The sequence below is a fragment of the Tachyglossus aculeatus genome, chromosome 1 (assembly GCF_015852505.1).
Source record: "Tachyglossus aculeatus isolate mTacAcu1 chromosome 1, mTacAcu1.pri, whole genome shotgun sequence".
NCBI lineage: Eukaryota > Metazoa > Chordata > Mammalia > Monotremata > Tachyglossidae > Tachyglossus > Tachyglossus aculeatus.
Window position 1 is genome coordinate 24,738,689 of NC_052066.1, and position 24,026 is coordinate 24,762,714.

At 46.8% G+C, this 24,026-nt stretch overlaps 1 protein-coding gene across 1 annotated transcript in view; it reads left to right on the plus strand.

The window, feature by feature from the left end:
• STAG1 (stromal antigen 1) overlaps window positions 1-24,026 on the plus strand; it is a 463,433-nt gene that overhangs the window by 176,129 nt on the left and 263,278 nt on the right. Inside the window, exon 3 of the mRNA XM_038759978.1 lies at window positions 21,072-21,174. Within this exon, the coding sequence (XP_038615906.1) occupies window positions 21,072-21,174 (103 nt within the window). The remainder of the gene's footprint in view (window positions 1-21,071; window positions 21,175-24,026) is intronic.

Sequence of the window (24,026 nt, forward strand, 5' to 3'; positions counted from 1 at the left end):
TGCTAGAGGAGCGGAGTGTGCAGGCTGGGCTGAAGTAGGAGATTAGCGAGGTGAGAAGGGGAGAGCCGACTGAGTTCTTCTAGACTGTGAGCCCACTGTTGGGTAGGGACCATCTCTATATGTTGCCATCTTGTATTTCCCAAGCGCTTAGTACAGTGCTCTGCACACAGTAAGCGCTCAATAAATATGCTTGATTGATTGATTGACCGCTTAAAAGCCAACGGTAAGGAGTTACCGTTTGAGGCCGAGGTGGATGGGCAAATCACTGGGGTCTTGAGGAGTGGGGAGACAGGAGCCGAACGTTTTTGTTAATAAATGATTCGTCTCCCCCTTCTAGATTGTGAGCCCACTCTTGGGTAGGGACCGTCTCTATATGTTGCCAACTTGTACTTCCCAAGCGCTTAGTACAGTGCTCTGCACACAGTAAGCGCTCGATAAATACGATTGAATGAATGACTGAATGAAATGATTCGTCAGCAGAACAAAGTATGGATTGGCGTGACCTCGGGAGGCCCAGAGGTCAGTGAGGAGGCAGATGCAGGAGCCAAGGCGGGATAGGAGAAGTGCTTGGATTAACTTGGTAGCATCATCATCATCATCAATCCTATTTATTGAGCACTTACTGTGTGCAGAGCACTGTACCAAGCGCTTGGGAAGTACAAGTTGGCAACATATAGAGACAGTCCCTACCCAACAGTGGGCTCACAGTCTAAAAGTAGCAGTTTGGATGGAGAGGAAAGGGCAGATTTGAGCGACGTTGTGAAGGTAGAACCGACAGGATTTGGTGACAGATCGAAAATGTGGGTGGGATGGTAAGTCGAGGACCACGCCAAGGTTACGGGCTTGTGAGGTAGGGTGGATAGTTGGACTCTCCCAAACGCAAATGCACACAGTAAGCTCTCAATAAATACGGTTGAATGAATGAATGGATGAATAGTGTTGTCTACAGTGACGAGGCAACTACCTCTTATGGATAAAAGGTAAGCACTTAACAGATACCATCATCATCAAAAAGTGGAAACAATACCAATTTCTGATGTCTACGTATCAGGTTGATTGGCACCCTCCAAAAGTTTGCGTGACAATAGCAAACTCAATTTGCAAAAATGCTCATGTGTTAACAGATATGCTAGTGATGTGGGGTTCGGGGAGATCTGTTGTATCCACACATTCAGGCCTAAAACATATTGCTTTTACAAAGAAACACGGGCTTTGGAGTCAGAGTCCATGGGTTCAAATCCCGGCTTGTTGCCAACTTGTGCTTCCCAAGCGCTTAGTACAGTGCTCTGCACATAGTAAGCGCTCAATAAATATTATTGATTGGTTGGGCAAGTCACTTCTCTGTGCCTCAGTGACCGCATCTGTAAAATGGGGATTAAGACTGTGAGCCCCCCATGGGACAACCTCATCACCTTGTAACCTCCCCAGCACTTAGAACAGTGCTTTGCACATGGTAAGCGCTTAATAAATGCCATCATTATTATTATTATTAAGAGCGTGATGATTTCTTTCTCCTGTGATGGACTGTTAATGACAGTGGTGACCCTTTCTTGGCTCCCTCGTTATGCTTGTTGTGATCATTGGCAAAGGTAACGGTGAAAGATAGCTCATGAGAGTCTGCCTTTTCCAAAATTTTTGTTGCAATTAAAACCGGTTTTCAAATGTCTTCCTGAGTTCCTTGAGAATTGATGAGGGGAGGAAAACTGAATTCGCTACTGTCGAAAGAGATGACAAATGCCAGATTCCTTCTGGGTGTGTATTTGCATTGTAAAACGCTTAGCGCAGTGCTCCACGTACAGTAAGCACTCAGTGGATTTTATCCGTCAATCAGTGCTATTCATTGAGTGCCTACTTCTTGCAGGGCACTGGGCTAAACACTTGATTGATTGGAAGGAGCATGGCGTTGTGGATAGAGCATGGCCCAGGGAGTCAGAAGGTCGTGGCGTCTAATCCCGGCTCCCCCGCTAGTCTGCTGCGTGACCTTGGACAAGTCACTTCACTTCTGTGCCACAGTTCCCTCATCTGTGAAATGGGGATTGAGACTGTGAGCCCCAGGTGGGACAGGGACTTTGTCCAATCCACTTTGCTTGTATCCACCCCAGCGCTTAGTACAGTGCCTGGCACATGGGAGGCGCTTAACAAATACCAGAATTTACAAAATCCCATAATTTTACAGAATGGGTGAAGATGTCATTTTGTTAATATGTTTTGTTGTCCGTCTCCCCCTGCTAGACTGTGAGCCCACTGTTGGGTAGGGACCGTCTCTACATGTTGCCAACTTGTACTTCCCAAGTGCATAGTACAGTGCTCTGCACACAATAAGCGCTCAATAAATACGATTGAATGAATGTGATTAAATGCACATCTCCTCCAAGAGGCCTTTCCTGACTAAGCCCTCATTTCCTCTACTCCCTCTCCCTTCTACATCACCCTTGCACTTGGATTTGTACCCCCCACTCTCAATCCCATAGGATTTCATCCAGATCCATAATTTTTTGATTTACAGTAATGTCCGCCTCTCCCTCCCTATCTAAAGTCATCATCATCATCAGTCGTATTTATTGAGTGCTTACTATGTGCAGAGCACTGTACTAAGCGCTTGGGAAGTACAAATTGGCAACATATAGAGACAGTCCCTACCCGACAGTGAGCTCACAGTCTAAAAGGGGGAGACAGAGAACAAAACCAAACATACTAACAAAATAAAATAAATAGAATAGATAGGTACAAGTAGAATAAATAAAGTCAAGCCCCTTGTGGGCCGGGAATACGTTTCCCAAGCCTGTTAGATTGTACTCACCCTAGCAATTAGTACTGGGCTCTGTGCACATTAAGTGCTCGATAAATATGACTGATGGATTGATATAAGCACGATCCCTGTCCTTAAGGAGTTTACAGTGTAATTGGGAGACAAACCCAGAGTAATGATGGGGAAAAAAGAGTAAATGGCAAGATAGATAAATAAGTGAAAGGATGCAGGGAAAAGCTCCTGGAGGCTGAGGGAATTGGCCTTCCCCACTCAATGGGTGATAGCTGTCCCTCCCCTCCCTCACTTTGTTTATTGGCATTGGCATCATCTTAAAGATGGCATGGAAGACATCTATCCAGCACTTAGTATAAGGCTTGGCATAGAGTAAGTGCTTCATTGATTCATTCAGTCGTATTTACTGAGTGCTTACTGTGTATGATAAAGAAATTACAGGTATGAACATAAATGATGTGGGGCTGTGAGGGGAGATTCATTCAATCGTATTTATTGAGCGCTTACTGTGTGCAGAGCATTGTACTAAGCGCTTGTTGGCAACATATAGAGATGGTCCCTACCCAACAACGGGCTCAGTCTAGAGGGGGGAGACAGACAACAAAATAAAAGGTGGCGGTAAAGATGAAGCAGTGGGAGAGGATACTGGCCAAAGAGGGAAGGAGAAGCCTGAATTTACTCCTTCTCAATCAGATTAATGTGCTTCTGCAGGGAGATGAATGAAGGGAGCAAGTCAGGGGGGCGCAGAAGGGAGAGGGAGAAGAGGAAAGAGCGGCTTATTCCGGGAAGGCATCTTGGAAGAGATGTTCCTTTGGTAATGCTTTGAAGCGGAGAAGCAGCGTGGCTCGGTGGAAAGAGCCCGGGCTTTGGAGTCAGAGGTCATGGGTTCAAATCCTGGCTCCGCCAACTGTCAGCTGGGTGACTTTGGGCAAGTCACTTCACTTCCCTGGGCCTCAGTTACCTCATCTGGAAAATGGGGGTTAAAACTGTGAGCCCCCGGTGGGACTGCCTTGATCACCTTGTAACCTCTCCAGCCCCTTAGAACAGTGCTTTGCACATAGTAAGCGCTTAACAAATACTATTATTATTATTAAGTGGGGGTAGAGTAATTGTCGGATTTGAGGAGGGAGGGCATTCCAGGCCAGAGGCAGGCTGTGGGCCAGAGGTTGGTGAGATAGATAATAATAATAATAATGGCATTTATTAAGCGCTTGCTATGCGCAAAGCACTGTTCTAAGCGCTGACGTGGAGGCTTAGAGAGATGGTTAGCATTAGAGGAGCAATGTGTAGGCCGGGTGTTAGTAGGTTAGTTAGTGGGTTAGTAGTAGCAGAGAAGCAGCGTGGCTCAGTGGAAAGAGCGCGGGCTTGGGAGTCAGAGGTCATGGATTCGAGTCCCGGCTCCGCCACATGTCTGCTGTGTGACCTTGGGCAAGTCACTTCACTTCTCTGAGCCTCAGTTCTCTCATCTGTAAAATGGGGATGAAGATCGTGAACCCCGCGTGGGCCAACCTGATCATCTTGTACCCCCCCCCAGTGCTTAGAACAGTGCTTTTCACATAGTAAGCGCTTAACAAATGCAATTATTATTATTATAGGTGAGTAGCAAGGTGAGGTAGGAGAGGGCAAGGAGATGGAGTGTTTTAAAGCCAATGGTGAGGACTTTTTGTTTGATGTGGAGGTGGGTGGGCAACCACTGGAGTTCCCTGAGGAGGGGGGAAAATGTGTTCTGATTGTTTTGGTACAAAATTAATCTGGGCAACAGAGACTGTGAGCCCGTTGTTGGGTAGGGACCGTCTCTACATGCTGCCAACTTGTACTTCCCAAGCGCTTAGTACAGTGCTCTGCAAACAGTAAGCGCTCAGTAAATACAATTGAATGAATGAGTGGATGAAGGAGGGAAGAGACAGGAGGCTGGGAGGTCAGCAAGGAGGCTGATACAGTAATCAAGGCAGATAAGTGATTGGATTGACGTGGTAGTAGTATGGGTGGAGAGAAAAGGGCGGATTTTAGCGATGTTGTGAAGGTAGAACCGCCAGGATTTAGTGATGAATATGTGGGTTGAATGAGCCCGTTGTTGGGTAGGGACCATCTCTATATGTTGCCAACTTGTACTTCCCAAGTGCTTAGTACAGTGCTCTGCACACAGTAAGCGCTCAATAAATGCGATTGAATGAATGAATGAATGAGCCAATGATAATGCCAAGGCTTGTGAGACAGGAAGGATGGTAGTGCTGCTATCTGCAGTGATGGGAAAGTCACAGGGAGGACAGGGCTTGGGTGGGATGATAAGGAGTTCCCTTTCGGACATGCGAAGTTTGACTAGAGGACTTGGGGAAGCAGCGTGGCTCAGTGGAAAGAGCCCGGGCTTTGGAGTCAGAGGTCAAGGGTTCAAATCCCGGCTCCGCTGCTTGTCAGCTGTGTGACTGTGGGCAAGTCACTCAACTTCTCTGGGCCTCAGTTCCCTCATCTGTAAAATGGGGATGAAGACTGTGAGCCCCCCGTGGGACAACCTGATCACCTTGTAACCTCCCCAGCGCCTAGAACAGTGCTTTGCACGTAGCAAGCGCTTAACAAATACCATTATTAATCACTTAATTAATTAGAGATGTCTTGAAGGCAAGAGGAAATGCGAGCCTTGTAGAGAGGGAGAGGGATCAGGGCTGGAGGTGTAGATTTGCATTGGCATACAGGTGGTAGTTGAAGCCACGGAAGTGAAGGAGTTCTCCAAGGGAGTGGGTGTAGATGGAGAATAGAAGGAGGCCCCAAATTGAACCTACAGGTAGTGGGTGGGAGGCAGAGGAGGAGCCCGCAAAGGAGTACAGTGCTCTGCACACAGTAAGCGCTCAATAAATACGACTGATTGATTGAGTCTGAGAATGAGCAGCCAGAGAGGTGAGAGGAGAACCAGGAAGGGACAGTGTCAGTGAAGTCAAGGTTGGATAATGTTTTCAGAAGGGGGTGGCCGGCGGTGTGGATGGCAGCTGAGACGTCGAGGAGGATTAGGATGCAGTAGAGACCTTAGGATTTGCCAAGAAGGAGATCATCGGTGACCTTTGACAGGGCAGTTTCTTTGGAGTGAAGGGGCCGGAACCCAGATTGGAGGGTTCAAGAAGAGAATTAGAGGAGAGAAATTGGGGACAGCGGATATAGACAACTGGCCAAAGGAATTGGGAGAGGACGGAGGTGGGATGATAACTGGAGGGAGCTATGGAGGGGTTTTTTTAAGATAGGGGAGCCTTGGGCATGTTTGAAAGCTATGGGGAAGAAGCTGTTGGAGAGTGAACAGTTGAAGATGGCTGTTAGGGAAGGAAGAGGGAGGGGGCAAATGTTTTGATAAGGTACAGAGGAATGGGGTCAGATGCACAGGTGGAGGGGGTGGATTTTGAGAGACAGCAACAGATCTCTAGAGATACTGCTGGGAAAGATGGGAGAGTTATGGAGGGGGTGGGTGGCGGGAAGGACTGAGGAGGGGTGGGGAGAATTTAGTTAGATCACACCTCAGAGTGGCAATTTTCTTAATAAACTGTGGGCAAGAGATGGGGGAAACGGAAGGACAGAGCCTGAGGAGAGGAATTGTTTGTAACAGCCGGCGAGGGCAATGTATATATGTTGTATATATGTATATATGTTTGTACATATTTATTACTCTATTTATTTATTTTACTTGTGCATATCTATTCTATTTTATTTTGTAGTATGTTTGGTTTTGTCTCCCCCTTTTAGACTGTGAGCCCACTGTTGGGTAGGGACTGTCTCTATATGTTGCCAATTTGTACTTCCCAAGCGCTTAGTGCAGTGCTCTGCACACAGTAAGCGCTCAATAAATAATAATAATAATAATAATGATGGCATTTATTAAGCGCTTACTATGTGCAAAGCACTGTTCTAAGCGCTGGGGAGGTTACAAGGTGATTAGGTTGTCCCATGGGGGGGCTCACAGTCTTAATCCCCATTTTACAGATGAGGTAACTGAGCCACAGGGAGGTTAAGTGACTTGCCCAAAGTCACACAGCTGACAATTGGCGGAGCTGAGATGTGAACCCATGACCTCTGACTCCAAAGCCCAGGCTTTTCCCACTGAGCTACGCTGCTTCCCTGAATAAATACGATTGATGATGATGATGATGGGCACGGGTGTCGATGAGGGTTGAGAAATACTTTTGCCGGACAGAGGTAAAGCATACAAGGGTAAACTTGAAGTGGAAGAAGTTGGCCTGATATTTAGATTTCTGCCAGCAGCTCTCTGAGGCTCGAGCACCAGGACGGAGGCGGACTGTGCAGGTGAGAAGCAGCGTGACTCAGTGGAAAGAGCCCAGGCTTTGGAGTCAGAGATCATGGGTTCAAATCCCAGCTGCGCCACTTGTCAGCTGTGTAACTTTGGGCAAGTCACTTAACTTCTCTGTGCCTCAGTTACCTCATCTGTAAAATGGGGATGAAGACTGTGAGCCCCCCAGGGGACAATCTGATCACCGTATAAGTTGCCCAGTGCTTAGAACAGTGCTTTGTACATAGTAAGCGCTTAGTAAATGCCATTATTATTATTATCATTATTTTTATTATTATTATTATACAGGGCTGTGGGTTAGGGATATGAGATCGAAGAAGAGATAGGGAGTGAGTGAGTTCAGGTCATTAGAGGGTTGTGCTGGTATCATCAATTTGGTCATCAAGGGTAGGTAGTTTGGGTGTGGAGGCTAAGTGGGGGCATCTTCTAGACTGTGAGCCCACTGTTGGGTAGGGACTGTCTCTATATGTTGCCAACTTGTACTTCCCAAGCGCTTAGTACAGTGCTCTGCACACAGTAAGCGCTCAATAAATACGATTGAATGAATGAATTGAGAAAATTGGATGGAGTCAAAAGATTGGATATCTCTCTGGGGAACACTACAGATCTATGAGGAGGAGGTGTATGGGAGAGAAGGCAAGAAAGGAGGTTGTAGTTGGATAGAGGAATTTCAGAGTTGGTGAGGGTAGAGGTTGTGCAGTGGCTAGAGATGATGAGATGGAGTGTGTGTCCAAGTTGGTGAGTAGGCAAGGTGGGGTGGAGCAGGAGGTCAGTGGATACGATTGATTGATTGATTGGAGTTGAGGAGTGATGGAAAGCGGGCAGCAGAAGGGTCATCGGGAACATCTGTGTGGATATTGAAGTCCCCGAGGATCAATGTGGGCATAGAGAAAGAGAAGGAATGTGAAAAAGGGATCAATATGGTTAAAGAAGTTGGAGGTGGCACCTGGGGGGTGGTAGATGACAGTTACTCAAATCTGGAGTGGTGGTAGAGGTGTATGATATGGGCTTCAAAAGAAGGGAACAGTGCACATAGTAAGCGCTTAATAAATGCCATTATTATTATGAAGAGATGAGGGCGGCATGATGGTGGGAAAGCGGCATTGGGGCGCGAGAAAGAAGCTGGCACCTCCTTTTCCAGTGAGTCTGTGGGAGTGGGAGAAGATGAGGTCCCCTCTGGAGAGCAGCAGCAGGGGAGACGGTATTATCTGGAGAGAGCCAGGTTTCAGTGATGGTGAGGAGAAGGAGTGATGAAGTCAGGAACAGGTCAAGGATGAAGGGAAGGTTTCCCACGGTGGAGTGGCGGGCCCACAGGCCGCACTTGGTTGAGGCTGTGGGGGGAGATTCTGGGGGAGGTTTGGGGTGGGAGTGAGTTGATGGGGGCCTGTGTGGGGGGAAAGGGGAATGAGGGGTGGCAGTGGGACAGGAGGACAGGGATGAGACAGGGAGGAGGGATGGGGGCGGCGCAAAGGAGAGGTTGGGTGGCGGAAGTGGGAGCGGGAGGTGTGGTGGGAGGAGAGGACTGGGATGGATTGATTTGGGGGAGGGGGATTGAAGGGTTACGGTGGGGGTGAAGTTTAAGAATTGTAGTTGAGGTAAAAGATAGCAATAACTACTTAATTCGGTGATACCCCGAGGACGGTGGTTGAATTGTCCTTGGGCCTTTGAGAGTGAAGAGGCCAGTATTTAGGAGAACCCTGAGGAAGTGGTTGAACTGTTCTTGGAGCCTTGAGAGTGAGAGGCCAGCGTTTAGAAGAACCCTGAGACGAAGGTTGAATTCTCCTTGGGGGCCTCGAGAGTGAGGAGGCCGTAGATTAGGAATAACCATTTTAGGTTGTTGGTGTGAATATAGGAGAGAGCAGGGGCTGAGTAGGTGTGAAGGCAGGCAACCTTGGAAATTTAAAAATGTATGAATGATAATAATAATAATGATGGCATTTATTAAGTGCTTACTATGTGCAAAGCACTGTTCTAAGTGCTGGGGAGGTTACAGGGTGATCAGGGTGCCCCACGTGGGGCTCACAGTCTTAATCCCCATTTTACAGATGAGGTAACTGAGGCACAGAGAAGCTAAGGGACTTGCCCAGATTCACACATCTGACAGTTGGCAGAGTCGGGATTTGAACCCATGACCTCTGACTCCAAAGCCCGTGCTCTCTCCACTGAACCACGCTAACCTGGCCCTTTGCCACCCAGGGGATTAGGAAGTCACACCCTGATCTGACTGCAGGGATTACCACAGGGAAAATGAAGAAAATGGCCGCGTCTCGGTGGCAGAAGATGGAGAATGAAATGTCCTCGAGTCCTGATGGGCGGGCGGGTGGGCGGACGGTAGGCGGTACTTCCGATGGCTGATGACCTGTTCAGCATCCTCGGGCAGGACTCTGTCCCTTTTGCTGGTGGTTGGTCCATTTTGGTTAGTGCCCTTTTGGCGGAAAGATCTCGGCATCCTCCGTCCCGCGTGGCGGTCGATGGTCCGCGCCGGTTCGGACCATCATGGGCCTCTTTCCTGTCTCATCCCTGTCCTCCTGTCCCACTGCCACCCCTCATTCCCCTTTCCCCCCACACAGGCCGGTTCTTGTTCGGACCGGTTTGGACCATCATGGACCGTCCCGCGTGGCGGTCGATGGTCCGCGCCGGTTCGGACCATCATCGGATCTCTTTCCTGTCTCATCCCTGTCCTCCTGTCCCACTGCCACCCCTCATTCCCCTTTCCCCCCACACAGGCCGGTTCTTGTTCGGACCGGTTTGGACCATCATGGACCGTCCCGCGTGGCGGTCGATGGTCCGCGCCGGTTCGGACCATCATCGGATCTCTTTCCTGTCTCATCCCTGTCCTCCTGTCCCACTGCCACCCCTCATTCCCCTTTCCCCCCACACAGGCCCCCATCAACTCACTCCCACCCAAACCCTCCAACTCACTCCCACCCAAATGGAGATTAAGACTTTGAGCTCCATGGGGGACATGGACAGTGTCCAACCAGATTAGCTTGTATCTATCTCAGCACTTAATACTGTGCCAGGCAGGAATATAGTAAGCACTTAACAAATATCACAACTCTACTACTTCTCTGCGACCTTAGGCAAGTCACTTCACTTCATTCATTCTTTCATTCAATTATATTTATTGAGCGCTTACTGTGTACAAAGCACTGTACTAAACACTTGGGAAGTACAAGTTGGCAACATGTAGAGTCGGTCCGTACCCAACAATGGGCTCACAGTCTAGAAGGGGGAGACAGACAACAAAACAAAACGTGGACAGGTGTCAAGTCGTCAGAACAAGCAGAATTAAAGCTAAATGCACATCATTAACAAAATAAATGGAATAGTAAATATGTACAAGTAAAATGAATAGAGTAATAAATCTGTACAAACATATATACAGGCGCTGTGGGGAGGGGAAGGAGGTAGGGCAGGGGGGTGGGGAGGAGGAGAGGAAAAAGGGGGATCAGTCTGGGAAGGCCTCTTGGAGGAGGTGAGCTTTCAGTAGGGCTTTGGAGGGAGAAAGAGAGCTAGCTTGGAGGATGTGTGGAGGGAGGGCATTCCAGGCCAGGGGGAGGACGTGGGCCGGGGGTCGACGGCAGGACAGGCGAGAACGAGGCCCGGTGAGAAGATTATTGATGGCAGAGGAGCGGAGGGTGCGGGCTGGGCTGGAGAAGGAGAGAAGGGAGGTGAGGTAGGAGGGGGCGAGGGGATGGACAGCCTTGAAGCATAGAGAGAGGCGTTTTTGCCCGATGCGTAGGTTGACAGGCAGCCACTGGAGATTTTGAGGAGATTTTCACTTCTCTGGGCCTTGGTTCCCTCATCTATAAAATGGAAATTAAGACTTTGAGCTCCATGTGGGACATGGACAGTGTCCAACCAGATTAGCTTGTATCTATCTCAGCACTTAATACAGTGCCTGGCAGGAATATAGTGAGCACTTAACAAATATCATCCAAAAAAAAAGAGGTGTCATATAGTCAGAAAGATATATGACACCGGAAATTAAGTGAAAGCAGATATACCAGTTATTCAGTGATATTCTTTGTCGAGAAACAGAGGATTCAAGGTGTAGATGCTGATACCTTGATGGTTCGTGGTCTTTAAGAACGATATGCTGCTCATTTGTTTGGGATGGTGTGATCCAGTTTTACCTCGAAGTGTGCGTTTTGGACTTAACAGCTTCAAAGATCCCTTTGGTGGTTCTGTTCCCAGTCAATCAAAAATCATTGGAGTTCATGGAGCACTTACTGTGCAGAGACCACTATTCTAAGTGTTTGGGAAAGTACAATGAAACAGAGTTGCTAGATATGCTCTTGGCCCACAAGGACTTTCCAGTCTGGACGGGGAGACAGACATTAAAATCAGCAGTGGATCAGTCAATCAATCAATCAATCAATCAATCGTATTTATTCAGCGCTTACTGTGTGCAGAGCACCGTACTAAGTGCTTGGGAAGTACAAGTTGGCAACATATAGAGACAGTCCCTACCCAACAGCGGGCTCACAGTCTAAAAGGGGGAGACAGAGAACAAAACCAAACATACTAACAAAATAAAATAAATAGAATAGATAGGTACAAGTAAAATAAATAAATAAATAAATAGAGTAATAAATCTGTACAAACACATATACATATATACAGGTGCTGTGGGGAAGGGAAGGAGGTAAGATGGGGGAGATGGAGAGGGGCATGAGGGGGTGTACATGAGTGCTGTGGGGCTGAGGGTGAGGTGAATGCCTACTGAGAGTTCACCTCTTCTGGGAGGCCTTCCCAGACTGAGCCCCCCATCCTCTGCTCCTCCTCCCCATCACCCCCACTCCCTCCCTCTGCCCTAACCCCTTCCCCTCCCCACAGCACCTGTGTATATTTGTATATATGTATTACTCTGTTTATTTTATTAATGAGGTGTATATAGCTATAATTGTATTTGTTTTGGTGGTACTGACACCTGTCTACTTATTCTGTTTTGCTGTCTGTCTCCCCTTTGTAGGCTGTGAGCCCGTTGTTGGTTAGGGACTGTCTCTATATGTTGCCGAATTGTACTTTCCAAGTGCTTAGTACAGTGCTCTGCACACAGTAAACGCTCAATAAATACGATTGAATGAGTGAATGAATGTCTAGTGTTTAAGGCAAAAACTCCTCACCCTCTGCTTCAAGGCTGTCCATCCCCTCGCCCCCTCCTACCTCACCTCCCTTCTCTCCTTCTCCAGCCCAGCCCGCTCCCTCCGCTCCTCCGCCGCTAATCTCCTCACCGTTAGGCCTCGTTCTCGCCTGTCCCGCCGTCAACCCCCGGCCCACGTCCTCCCCCGGGCCCGGAATGGCCTCCCTCTGCCCATCCGCCAAACTAGCTCTCTTCCTCCCTTCAAATCCCTACTGAGAGCTCACCTCCTCCAGGAGGCCTTCCCACACTGAGCCTCCGCCTTCCTCTTCCTCTCCTCCCCCTCCCCACCCCCCCGCCTTACCTCCTTCCCCTCCCCACAGCACCTGTATATATGTATATATGTTTGTACGTATTTATTACTCTATTTTATTTGTACATGTTTATTCCATTTATTTTATTTTGTTAATATGTTTTGTTTTGTTCTCTGTCTCCCGCTTCTAGACTGTGAGCCCACTGTTGGGTAGGGACCGTTTCTATATGTTGCCAACTTATACTTCCCAAGCGTTTAGTCCAGTGCTCTGCACACAGTAAGCGCTCAATTAATACGAATGAATGAATGAATAAGTGCTTAGTCCGATGCTGTGCACACAGTAAGTGCTCAGTAAATACCATTGATTGATGGATTGACTGATCCTGAGAATTAGTTTTAAGACAATCAGCTCTTTCCCCAGCTAATTATCCTTGCTCCTTTCCCACTAGCCTTCAGCCAACGTATTCACCAGGCTTCATCATCACCTCTCTGGGCACCAACCCCCTGTTCACATCCTCCCTTCCCCGCTGCACCTCAGTCACGCAGACCACTGCCCTTCCCTATCTTTCAAGGCCAGTCAGTCAGTTGTATTTATTGAGCGCTTACTGTGCACAGAGCACTGTATTAAGCCCTTGCGGGAGTACAAAATAACAGTAAACAGACACATTCCCTGCCCACATGGAGCTTACAGTCTAGAGGACTGTAAGGCCCTTTTGAAATCCTGTCTCTTCTAATAGTCCTTCCATGACTAAACCTCTCATTCCCACCCCCCACCCCCTGCCACCATGTCCCCATTAAACTTGCATCCCCCCAGCGCTTAGAACAGTGCTTTGCACATTTTAAGCGCTTAACAAATGCCATCATTATTATTAAATTGTGATTTCAGCACTTCCTCATCACCTTAGTACCTAGGTCCTTATCATCATCATCATCATCAATCGTATTTATTGAGCGCTTACTGTGTGCAGAGCACTGTACTGAGCGCTTGGGAAGTACAAGTTGGCAACAATAATAAATGCCATTATTATTATTAGTCCTAGCAACCTGAGCCCACCAAGTTCAATAATAATAATTATTAATAATAATAAATAAATAATAAATAAATGCCATTGTTATCATTATTCTTATGCCCTCATGTCGCGTTTATGAATGTATCTTTGTACCGTGTTGTATCATCTTACCTGTAATTCTGTTAGTCTCCCTCCCTAGATTGTGTATTCTTTATTCATTCATATTTATTGAATGCTTTTACTGTGTGCAAGAGCTCCCTACTACGCGCTTGGAAAATACAGTTCAGCAATAGAGACAATCCCTGCCCACAGTGGGCTTACAGTCTCGAAGGGGGGAGACAGACATCAAAACACAGTTAGTACAGTGCTTAGTACAGTGCTCTGCACACAGTAAGCGCTCAATAAGTACGATTGATTGATTGATTGATTGAAAACACGTAAACAGGCATCAGTAGCGTCAAATACGATTGAATGAGTGAATGAATCAATATAAATAAATAGAATTATATATGTACACATCAAAACAAACAGGCATGAATATAAATAAATAGAATTAGAGATATGTACATATATGCACATAAGTGCTGTGGGATGGGGGGAGGAGTAGAGCAAAGAGCGAGTTAGGGTGATGGGGAGGGGAGGGGAAGCTGAGGAAAATGGGAGCTTAGTCTGGAAAGGGCAAGTATACCAAGCTCTTCGTACAGTGCTGCTAGAGTAAACGCTCAATAAATGCTACTAATGGATCCTTTAAGAAACTTTTTATTGGAATGAAAGAAATCTTGACTTCAGAAGTATGCGTTCGTAAGGTTTCTGTGGACCATCCTTACGATATCATCTGTCACTTTCACAGCATATCTGGGATTGCTTCCACAGGCCACTTCCACTTTATCGCTTCCACTTCACAGACTTCTGGCCTCTTCTCTCTTCGCTCTATTCTGTTGAGCCGCTTCGGATTATAGGGAGCTTCCGATGATGTATTATAGTAATTATTGTGGTATGTACTCTGTCCTAAGCATTGAAGTAGGTATGAGATAATCAGTTCAGTCGCCGACCCTGTCCTTCATGAGGCTCCAGTCCTAGTAGGAAGGAAAACAGTTATTAAAGCCACACTGTGTGGAAACTGAGGCACAGAGAAGTTAAGTAAGCACTCAATAAATGATTGAATGAATGAATGAATGAAAAGTGATTTGCTCAAGGTCACCAGGCAGGCGGGTGGAAGAGCCAGGATTTGTGCATATTTATTCTATTGATTTTATTTTGCTAATATGTTTTGTTTTGTTCTCTGTCTCCCCTTTCTAGAGTGTGAGCCCACTGTTGGGCAGGGACCGTCTCTATATGTTGCCAACTTGTGCTTCCCAAGCGCTTACTACAGTGTTCTGCACACAGTAAGCGCTCAATAAATACGATTGAATGAATGAATGAATGAACCCAAGTCCACTGCCTCTAGAGCATTGTATGCATTAGCCATACAATTGTCAATCAGTACATCAATCAATCAATCGATCAATCATATTTATTGAGCGCTTACTGTGTACAGAGCACTGTACTAAGCACTTGGGAAGTACAAGTTGACAACATATAGAGACGGTCCTACCCAACAGTGGGCTCACAGTCTAAAAGGGGGAGACAGAGAACAAAACAAAATATACTAACATACTATTGAAGCAATCAATCAGCGGCATTTATTGAACACTTCTCATGTGTGGAGAAGCAGCGTTGCTCAGTGGAAAGAGCACGGACTTGGGAGTCAAGAGGTCATGGGTTCAAATCCCAGCTCCACCAATTGTCAGCTGTGTGACCTTGGGCAAGTCACTTAGCTTCTCTGTGCCTCAGTTACCTCGTCTGTAAAATGGGGATTAAGACTGCGAGCCCCCCGTGGGACAGCCTGATCACCTTGTATCCTCCCCAGTGCTTAGAACAGTGCTTTTCACATAGTAAGCGCTTAACAAATACCATTATTGTTATTATTATTATTAGTGCACTATACTTGGGAGAATGTAATGCAGTAGAGCCGTAAACAGGATCTCTGCTCTCAAGTAGCATACTGTTCCCCTTCTAGACTGTGAGCCCACTGTTGGGTAGGGACCGTCTCTATATGTCGCCAACTTGTACTTCCCAAGCGCTTAGTACAGTGCTCTGCACACAGTAAGCGCTCAATAAATACGATTGATTGATTGATTTAGGCAAAGTCTGATTTTCAAGTCTCTTACTAAATGCACTTTAGGAATATTTAAAGTACGCTGGTTCTCTTTGTGGTTTACACAGGTCCTATAATCAATCAATCAATCAATCATATTTATTGAGCGCTTACTGTGTGCAGAGCACTGTACTAAGCGCTTGGGAAGTACAAGTCAGCAACATATAATGATAATAATAATAATGATAATAATTATTGTGGTATTTGTAACATGCTTACTATGTGCCAGGCACTGTACTAAGCACTAATCAAATATGATTGATGATGATGAAGCACTGGGGTGGTTACCAGCAGATCGGATCAGACCCAGTCCCAGTCCCACACGGGGCTCGCAGCCTTAATCCCCATTTTACAAATGAGGAAGCTGAGGCACAGAGAATTTAAGTGATTTGCCCAAGGTCACACAGCAGACAGGTGGGAGAACTGGGATTAGAATCCAGATCCTCTTGACTCCCAGGGCCATGTTCTATCCATTAGGCCAAGCTGCTTCTCCTCTTTCCTTTTAACCGTCTTCTTGACTACTTGCCAGCCTGTTAACATTCCCCGTGGAGGAGATGGGACCAATAATAATAATAATTGCCTTTATTAATCGCTTATTTTGTGCAAAGCACTGTTCTACCAATCACCTTCCACTATGGATCTTCACCCTCAGAAGGGATTCAGCACTCCCGAGGCCCTGGAAGGCAGTTGTCCTCTTGAAACCGATCGGCGAGACCCATTCAATAAATACGATTGAATGAATGAATTTATTTATTTTACTTGTCCATATTTATTCTATTTATTTTATTTCATTAATATGTTCTGTTTTGTCGTCTGTCTCCCCCTTCTAGACTGTGAGCCCGCTGTTGGGTAGGGACCGTCTCTCTATGTGGCCGACTTGTACTTCCCAAGCACTTAGTACAGTGCTCTGCACACAGTAAGCGCTCAATAAATATGACTGAATGAATGAGTTTATTTTACTTGTCCATATTTATTCTATTTATTTTATTTCATTAATATGTTCTGTTTTGTTGTCTGTCTCCCCCTTCTAGACTGTGAGCCCGCTGTTGGTTAGGGACCATCTCCCTAAGACCAACTTGGACTTCCTAAGCACTTAGTACAGTGCTTTACACACAGGAAGCACTCAATAAATACAATTGAATGAATGAATGAATTTATTTATTTTACTTGTGCATATTTATTTTATTTTGTTAATATGTTTTGTTGTCTGTCTCCCCCTTCTAGACTGTGAGCCCTCTGTAGGGTAGGGACCGTCTCTATATGTTGCCAACTTGTACTTCCCAAGAGCTTAGCCCAAGTGCTCTGCACACAGTAAGCGCTCAATAAATACAATTGAATGAATTTATTTATTTGACATGTACATATTCTATGTATTATATTTTGTTAATATGTTTTGTTTTGTTGTCTGTCTCCCCCTTCTAGACTGTGAGCCCGCTGTTGGGTAGGGACCGTCTCTCTATGTGGCCGACTTGTACTTCCCAAGCACTTAGTACGGTGCTCTGCACACAGTAAGCGCTCAGTAAATACGATTGAATGAATGAATGTCTGTTTCACTTTCGACGCGTTTGTAAGCTCATTGTGGGCGGGGAATGTGTTTGTATATTTTTATTTTGTACACTCCCAAGCGCTCAATCAATACGATTGAATGAATGAATGAAGGAATCCCCAACCAGACCTAGGAAATAAATCCAGGCGACCCTCCGGCAGTCCCATCAGCTCCCGGACAGATGGGGAGATTCCGTTCCGTTCGAAGACGGGTCCATCTCTCAGGACGACTCCAGGCTTACAGTAGAAGGGATAATCAGCGTGGCTCAGTGAAAAGAGCCCGGGCTTTGGAGTCAGAGGTCATGGGTTCGAATTCCGACTCCGCCACATGTCTGCTGTGTGATCTTGGACAAGTCACTTAACTTCTCTGGGCCTCAGTTCCCTCATCTGTAAAATGGGGATTAAGACTGTGAGCCCCACGTGGGACAACCTGATCACCCTGTATCCTCCCCAGTGCTTAGAACAGTGCTTTGCACAAAGTAAGCACTTAACAAGTGCCAATTATTATTATTATAATCAGGGCACTGAACCGTTCTTTTGCTCTCCCAAGTCCCGTATTCCTTCCGAGGATGAATATGCATCCTGTCAACTCTGTGGAACCTCACCAAACTGGAACAACTTCCTGAAGCTACCCCAGGGCCCACCCCACTCTCCCCAAAATGAAGTTGAAACTTTTGAGCTCAAGGGAACATAGTAGATTCTTGCACCCCAGCCTCTGTCATTCATTTATTCATTCATTCAATCGTATTTATTGAGCACTTACTGTGTGCAGAGCACTGTACTAAGCGCTTGGGAAGTACAAGTTGGCAACATAGAGAGACGGTCCGTACCCAACAGTGGGCTCACAGGCTAGAATGTCCTCCACCTTCCATTACTGCGGATCAGTGAGGGCTGACTCTCAACCTAATACAGCGCTTAGAACAGTACTTTGCACATAGTAAGCGCTTAACAGATACCATTATTATTATTATTATTATCGCTCGAGAGCGAGGTCTGAAATGATGAGTAGCGGCCCACACCCGTGAGCCCGAGCCTGGATGGCCTCCGCCTGTGTTATAAGCGCTTAGTACAGAGCTCTGCACACATTTCCCCTCCTCCCCCTCCCCATCCCCCCCACCTTACCTCCTTCCCCTCCCCACAGCAATCAATCAATCAATCAGTCGTATTTACTGAGCACTTACTGTGTGCAGAGCACTGTACTAAGCGCTTGGGAAGTAGAAGTTGGCAACACATAGAGACAGTCCCTACCCAACAGTGGGCTCACAGTCTAAAAGACTGCACTTGTATATATGTTTGTACGTATTTATTACTTTATTTATATTAGTTGTACATATTTACTATTCTATTTATTTTATTTTGTTAATATATTTTGTTTTATTGTCTGTTTCCCCCTTCTAGACTGTGAGCCCGCTGTTGGGTAGGGACTGTCTCTATATGTTGCCAACTTGGACTTCCCAAGTGCTTAGTACAGTGCTCTGCACACAGTAAGTGCTCAATAAATACGATTGAATGAATGAGCCACGCTCATATATTTATTTGTTTATTTTGTTTTACTTGTACATATTTACTGTTCTATGTATTTCATTTTGTTAATATATTTTGTTTTGTTGTCTGTCTCCCCCTTCTAGACTGTGAGCCCGCTGTTGGGTAGGGACCGTCTCTCTATGTTGCCACTTGTGCTTCCCAAGCGCCTAGTACAGTGCTCTGCACACAGGTAGCACTCAGTAAATACGATTGAATGAACGAATGAATGAATAAATACGGTTGAATGAATGGGAGGCAGAGTCTACTTTTGGAGGGAACCAGTGGGGGCCAGGAGGCCTGGTCCCCATCTCTCTATCCCTCCTTCCCTTGTTCCATAAGAATTAAGCATCAGGATGTCACTCTTCAGAACCAAGCCTGTATTATTCATTCCTTCTTTCAATTTTATTTATTCATTCATTCATTCATTCAGTTCATTCATTCATTCAATCATATCTATTGAGCGCTTACTGTGTGCAGAGCACTGTACTAAGCGCTTGGGAAGTCCAAGTCGGCAACCTAGAGAGATGATCCCTATCCAACAACAGGCTCACAGTCTAGAAGGGGAAGACAGAGAACAAAACAAAACATGTGGACAGGTGTCTAAACCGTCAGAACAAATCGAATTAAGGCTCTATGCACATCATTAACAAAATAAATAGAACAGTAAGTAGGTACAAGTAAAATAGAGTAATAAATCTGTACAAATATTCATTCATTCATTCAATTGTATTTATTGAGTGCTCACTGTATGCAGAACAGTGTACGGAGCACTTGGGAAGTCCAAGTCGGCAACACAAAGAGACGGTCCCTACCCAACAGCAGGCTCACAGTCTAGAAGGGGGAGACAGACAACAAAACATGGAGACAGGTGTCCAAATCATCAGAACAAATAGAATTAAAGCTAAAGTCATTCATTCATTCATTCAATTGCATTTATTGAGTGCTTACTGTGTGCAGAGCACCGTACTAAGCGCTTGGGAAGTCCAAGTTGGCAACATAGAGAGACAGTCCCTACCCAAAAATGGGCTCACAGTCTAGAAGGGGGAGACAGACAACAAAACAAAACATGTGGCCAGGAGTCAAGTCATCAGAAGTGTCTTCCTTCAACACCCCCTCCGCCCCAGAGGGACTTTGTTAGAGTGAGACTTCCCAAGCGCTTAGTACAGTGCTCTGTACACAGCGCTCAATAAATGCGATTGAATGAATGAATGAATGAAAGTGAGGGGCGGAAAGACCCCTCTATTGAGGGGCTGGAGGGGGTTGGGCCACCCCAGGGGAAGCAGTGTGGCCTTGTGGCAACAGCCCGGGCTCGGAGTCAGAGGTCGTGGGCTCCAATCTTGGCTCCGCCACTTGTCCATCATGTCACCCTGGGCAAGCCACCCTGCCCCTCTGGGCCCCAGTTACCTCATCTGCAAAGCGGGATTAAGACACTTCACTTCTGTGCCTCAGTTACCTCATCTGCCAAGCTCCGCCCTTTCCTCTCCATCCAAACCGCTACCCTGCTAATTCAAGCTCTCATCCTATCCCGTCTGGACTACTGCACTAGCCTTCTCTCTGATCTCCCATCCTCGTGTCTCTCTCCACTTCAATCCATACTTCATGCTGCGGCCCGGATTATCTTTGTCCAGAAATGCTCTGGGCATGTTACTCCCCTCCTCAAAACCCTCCAATGGCTACCAATCAATCTGCGCATCGGGCAGAAACTCCTCACCCCGGGCTTCGAGGCTCCCCATCCCCTCGCCCCCTCCTACCTCCCCTCCCTTCTCTCCTTCTCCAGCCCAGCCCGCACCCTCCGCTCCTCTGTCGCTAATCTCCTCACCGTTAGGCCTCGTTCTCGCCTGTCCCGCCATTGACCCCCGGCCCACATCATCCCCCGGGCCTGGAATGGCCTCCCTCTGCCCATCCGCCAAGCTCGCTCTCTTCCTCCCTTCAAGGCCCTACTGAGAGCTCACCTCCTCCAGGAGGCCTTCCCAGACTGAGCCCCTTCCTTCCTCTCCCCCTCGTCCCCCCTCCATCCCCCCATCTTACCTCCTTCCCTTCCCCACAGCACCTGTATATATGTTTGTACATATTTATTACTCTATTTATTTTACTTGTACATATCTATTCTATTTATTTTATTTTGTTAGTATGTTTGGTTTTGTTCTCTGTCTCCCCCTTTTAGACTGTGAGCCCACTGTTGGGTAGGGACTGTCTCTATGTGTTGCCAACTTGGACTTCCCAAGCGCTTAGTACAGTGCTCTGCACATAGTAAGCGCTCGATAAATACGATTGATCGATTGATTGATCTGCAAAAGGGGGACCAAGAAATGTCTCGACCAATGCCAATAATTCCTCTTTTCTTTTCTAGGGATTCTACGAATGAAACCACGGCGCATTCCGATGCAGGCAGTGAGCTGGAAGAAACGGAGGTCAAAGGCAGAAAGAAGAGGGGGCGCCCTGGCAGGCCTCCAGTAGGTATTTTGGTTTCTGTGGCAGGGACACTCATCATCTCCTTATTATCACTCAGTGCAACAATCAGTGCTATTTATTGAGCGCTTACTGCGTGCAGAGCACTGGACTAAAGGCCTGGGAAACAGCATGGCATAGTCGATAGAGCCTGGGCTGGACTGGGCTGGGCTGGGCTGGGCTGGGCTGGGATAGAGCCTGGATAGAGAATATTTATTCTATTTATTCTATTTATTTCATTTTGTTAGTATGTTTGGTTTTGTCTCCCCCTTTTAGACTGTGAGCCCACTGTTGGGTAGGGACTGTCTCTATATGTTGCCAATTTGTACTTCCCAAGCGCTTAGTACAGAGCTCTGCACACAGTAAGTGCTCAATAAATACGATTGATTGGGCTTGAGAGTCTGCTGTGTGACCTTGGGCAAGTCACTTCACTTATTATTATTTTTTTAATGGCATTTAAGTGCTTACTATGTGCAAAGCACTGTCCTAAGCGCTGGGGAGGTTACAGAGTGATCCGGTTGTCCCACAGGGGGCTCACGGTCTTCATCCCCATTTTACAGAGGAGGGAACTGAGGCCCCGAGAAGTTAAGTGACTTGCCCAAAGTCACACAGCTGACAATTGGCGGAGCCGGGGTTTGAACCCATGACCTCTGACTCCAAAGCCCGCACTCTTTCCAGTGAGCCACGCTGCTTCTCACTTCATTCATTCAGTCGTATTTATTGAGCGCTTACTGTGTGCAGAGCACTGTACTAAGCGCTGGGGAGGTTACAGAGTGATCCGGTTGTCCCACAGGGGGCTCACGGTCTTCATCCCCATTTTACAGAGGAGGGAACTGAGGCCCCGAGAAGTTAAGTGACTTGCCCAAAGTCACACAGCTGACAATTGGCGGAGCCGGGGTTTGAACCCATGACCTCTGACTCCAAAGCCCGCACTCTTTCCAGTGAGCCACGCTGCTTCTCACTTCATTCATTCAGTCGTATTTATTGAGCGCTTACTGTGTGCAGAGCACTGTACTAAGCGCTTGGGAAGCACAAGTTGGCAACATATAAGAGACGGTCCCTACCCAACAGCGGGCTCACAATCTAGAAGACTGCACTTCTTTGTGCCTCAGTTACCTCATCTGCAAAATGGGGATGGATTAAGACTGTGAGCCCCACTTGGGACAACCTGATTACCTTGTATCTACCCCAGCACATAGCGCTTAACAAATACCATTGTTATTATTATCATTATTATTACTGGGAGAGTACAATTCCTGGGAATTGGGAGAGTATAATGGCAGCGTGGATCAGTGGAAAGAGTACGGGCTTGGGAGTCAGAGGTCATGGGTTCAAATCCCAGCTCCGCCGCTTGTCAATTGTGTGACGTTGAGCAAGTTACTTAACTTCTCTGTGCCTCAGTTACCTCATCTGTAAAATGGGTATTAAGACTGTGAGCCCCACGTGGACAACCCAATCACCTTGTATCTCCCCCAGCGCTTAGAACAATGTTCAGAGAAGCAGCGTGGCTGAGTGGAAAGAGCCCGGGCTTTGGAGTCAGAGGTCATGGGTTCAAATTCTGCCCCTGCCAACTGTCAGCTGTGTGACTTTGGGCAAGTCACTTCACTTCTCTGGGCCTCAGTTACTTCATCTGTAAAATGGGGATGAAGACTGTGAGCCCCCCGTGGGACAGCCTGATCACCTTGTAACCTCCCCAGCGCTTAGAACAGTGCTTTGCACATAGTAAGCACTTAATAAATGCCATCATTATTATTATCATTATTATTCACAGTATAACAGCATTGGTAGACCTGTTCCTTGCCCACAACGAGTTTACCGCCTAGAGGGGAGACAGACAATGAATTTGAATAAATAAATTATGGATTGGTACGTAAACGCTGTGCTTAGTACAGTGCTCTGCACACAGTAAGCGCTCAATAAATACGATTGATTGTGCGGCTGAGGGAGGGGTGAATAAAGGGGAAAAATCCAAGGGCAACAGGAATGATTGTTAAGCTCTTAGGATGTTCATTCATTCATTCAGTCGTATTTATTGAGCGCTTACTGTGTGCAGAGCACTGTACTAAGCGCTTGGGAAGTCCAAATTGGCAACATACAGAGACGGTCCCTACCCAACAGTGGGCTCACAGTCTAGAAAGGGGAGACGGAAAACAAAACAAAACATATTAACAAAATAAAATAAGTAGAATAAATCTGTACACTGTACTAAGCACTGGGCTGGATGCAAGATAATCAGGTTGGACACAGTCCCTGTCCCAAATGGGGCTCCCAGTCTAAGTAGCAGGGATTAGGAGTGAAGCCCCATTTTACAGGTGAGGAAACTGAGGCCCAGAGAAGTGAAGGGTCTTGACCAACATCTCACAGCAGGCAAGAGGCATACCCGGATTTGAACCCAGGTTCCTCTGAATCCTCCGATCAGACGGGGAATCATAGTGGCCTAGTGGAAAGAGCCCGGGCTTGGTAGCCGGAGGATTTGGGTTCTAATTCCGGCTCTGCCATTTCCCTGCCGTGTGACCTTGGGTAAGTCACGTCACTTCTCTGGGCCTCAGTTTCCTCATCTGTAAGATGGAGAGTCAGTTCCTGCTTTCCCGCCTACATGTGGGACGGTGACCGTGTCCAACTTGATTACCCGGTACCTTCCTCCGCGCTTAGCACCGTGTTTGGCGTGTAGTAAACGCTTAAAAAATATTGCGATTATTATGATCTGCAGGGCTCTCGTGTTACTCGCATGTTACGTGCTTCGTAAGCGTGTTCGGCCTAAGGCGTCTACCTCAGTGTACTCTGCCCTCCGTGGCTAAATTCAGACAGTTTTTATCTTCATGTTGTTGATGAAAATCCTTGGAAGAATCACAGCAGT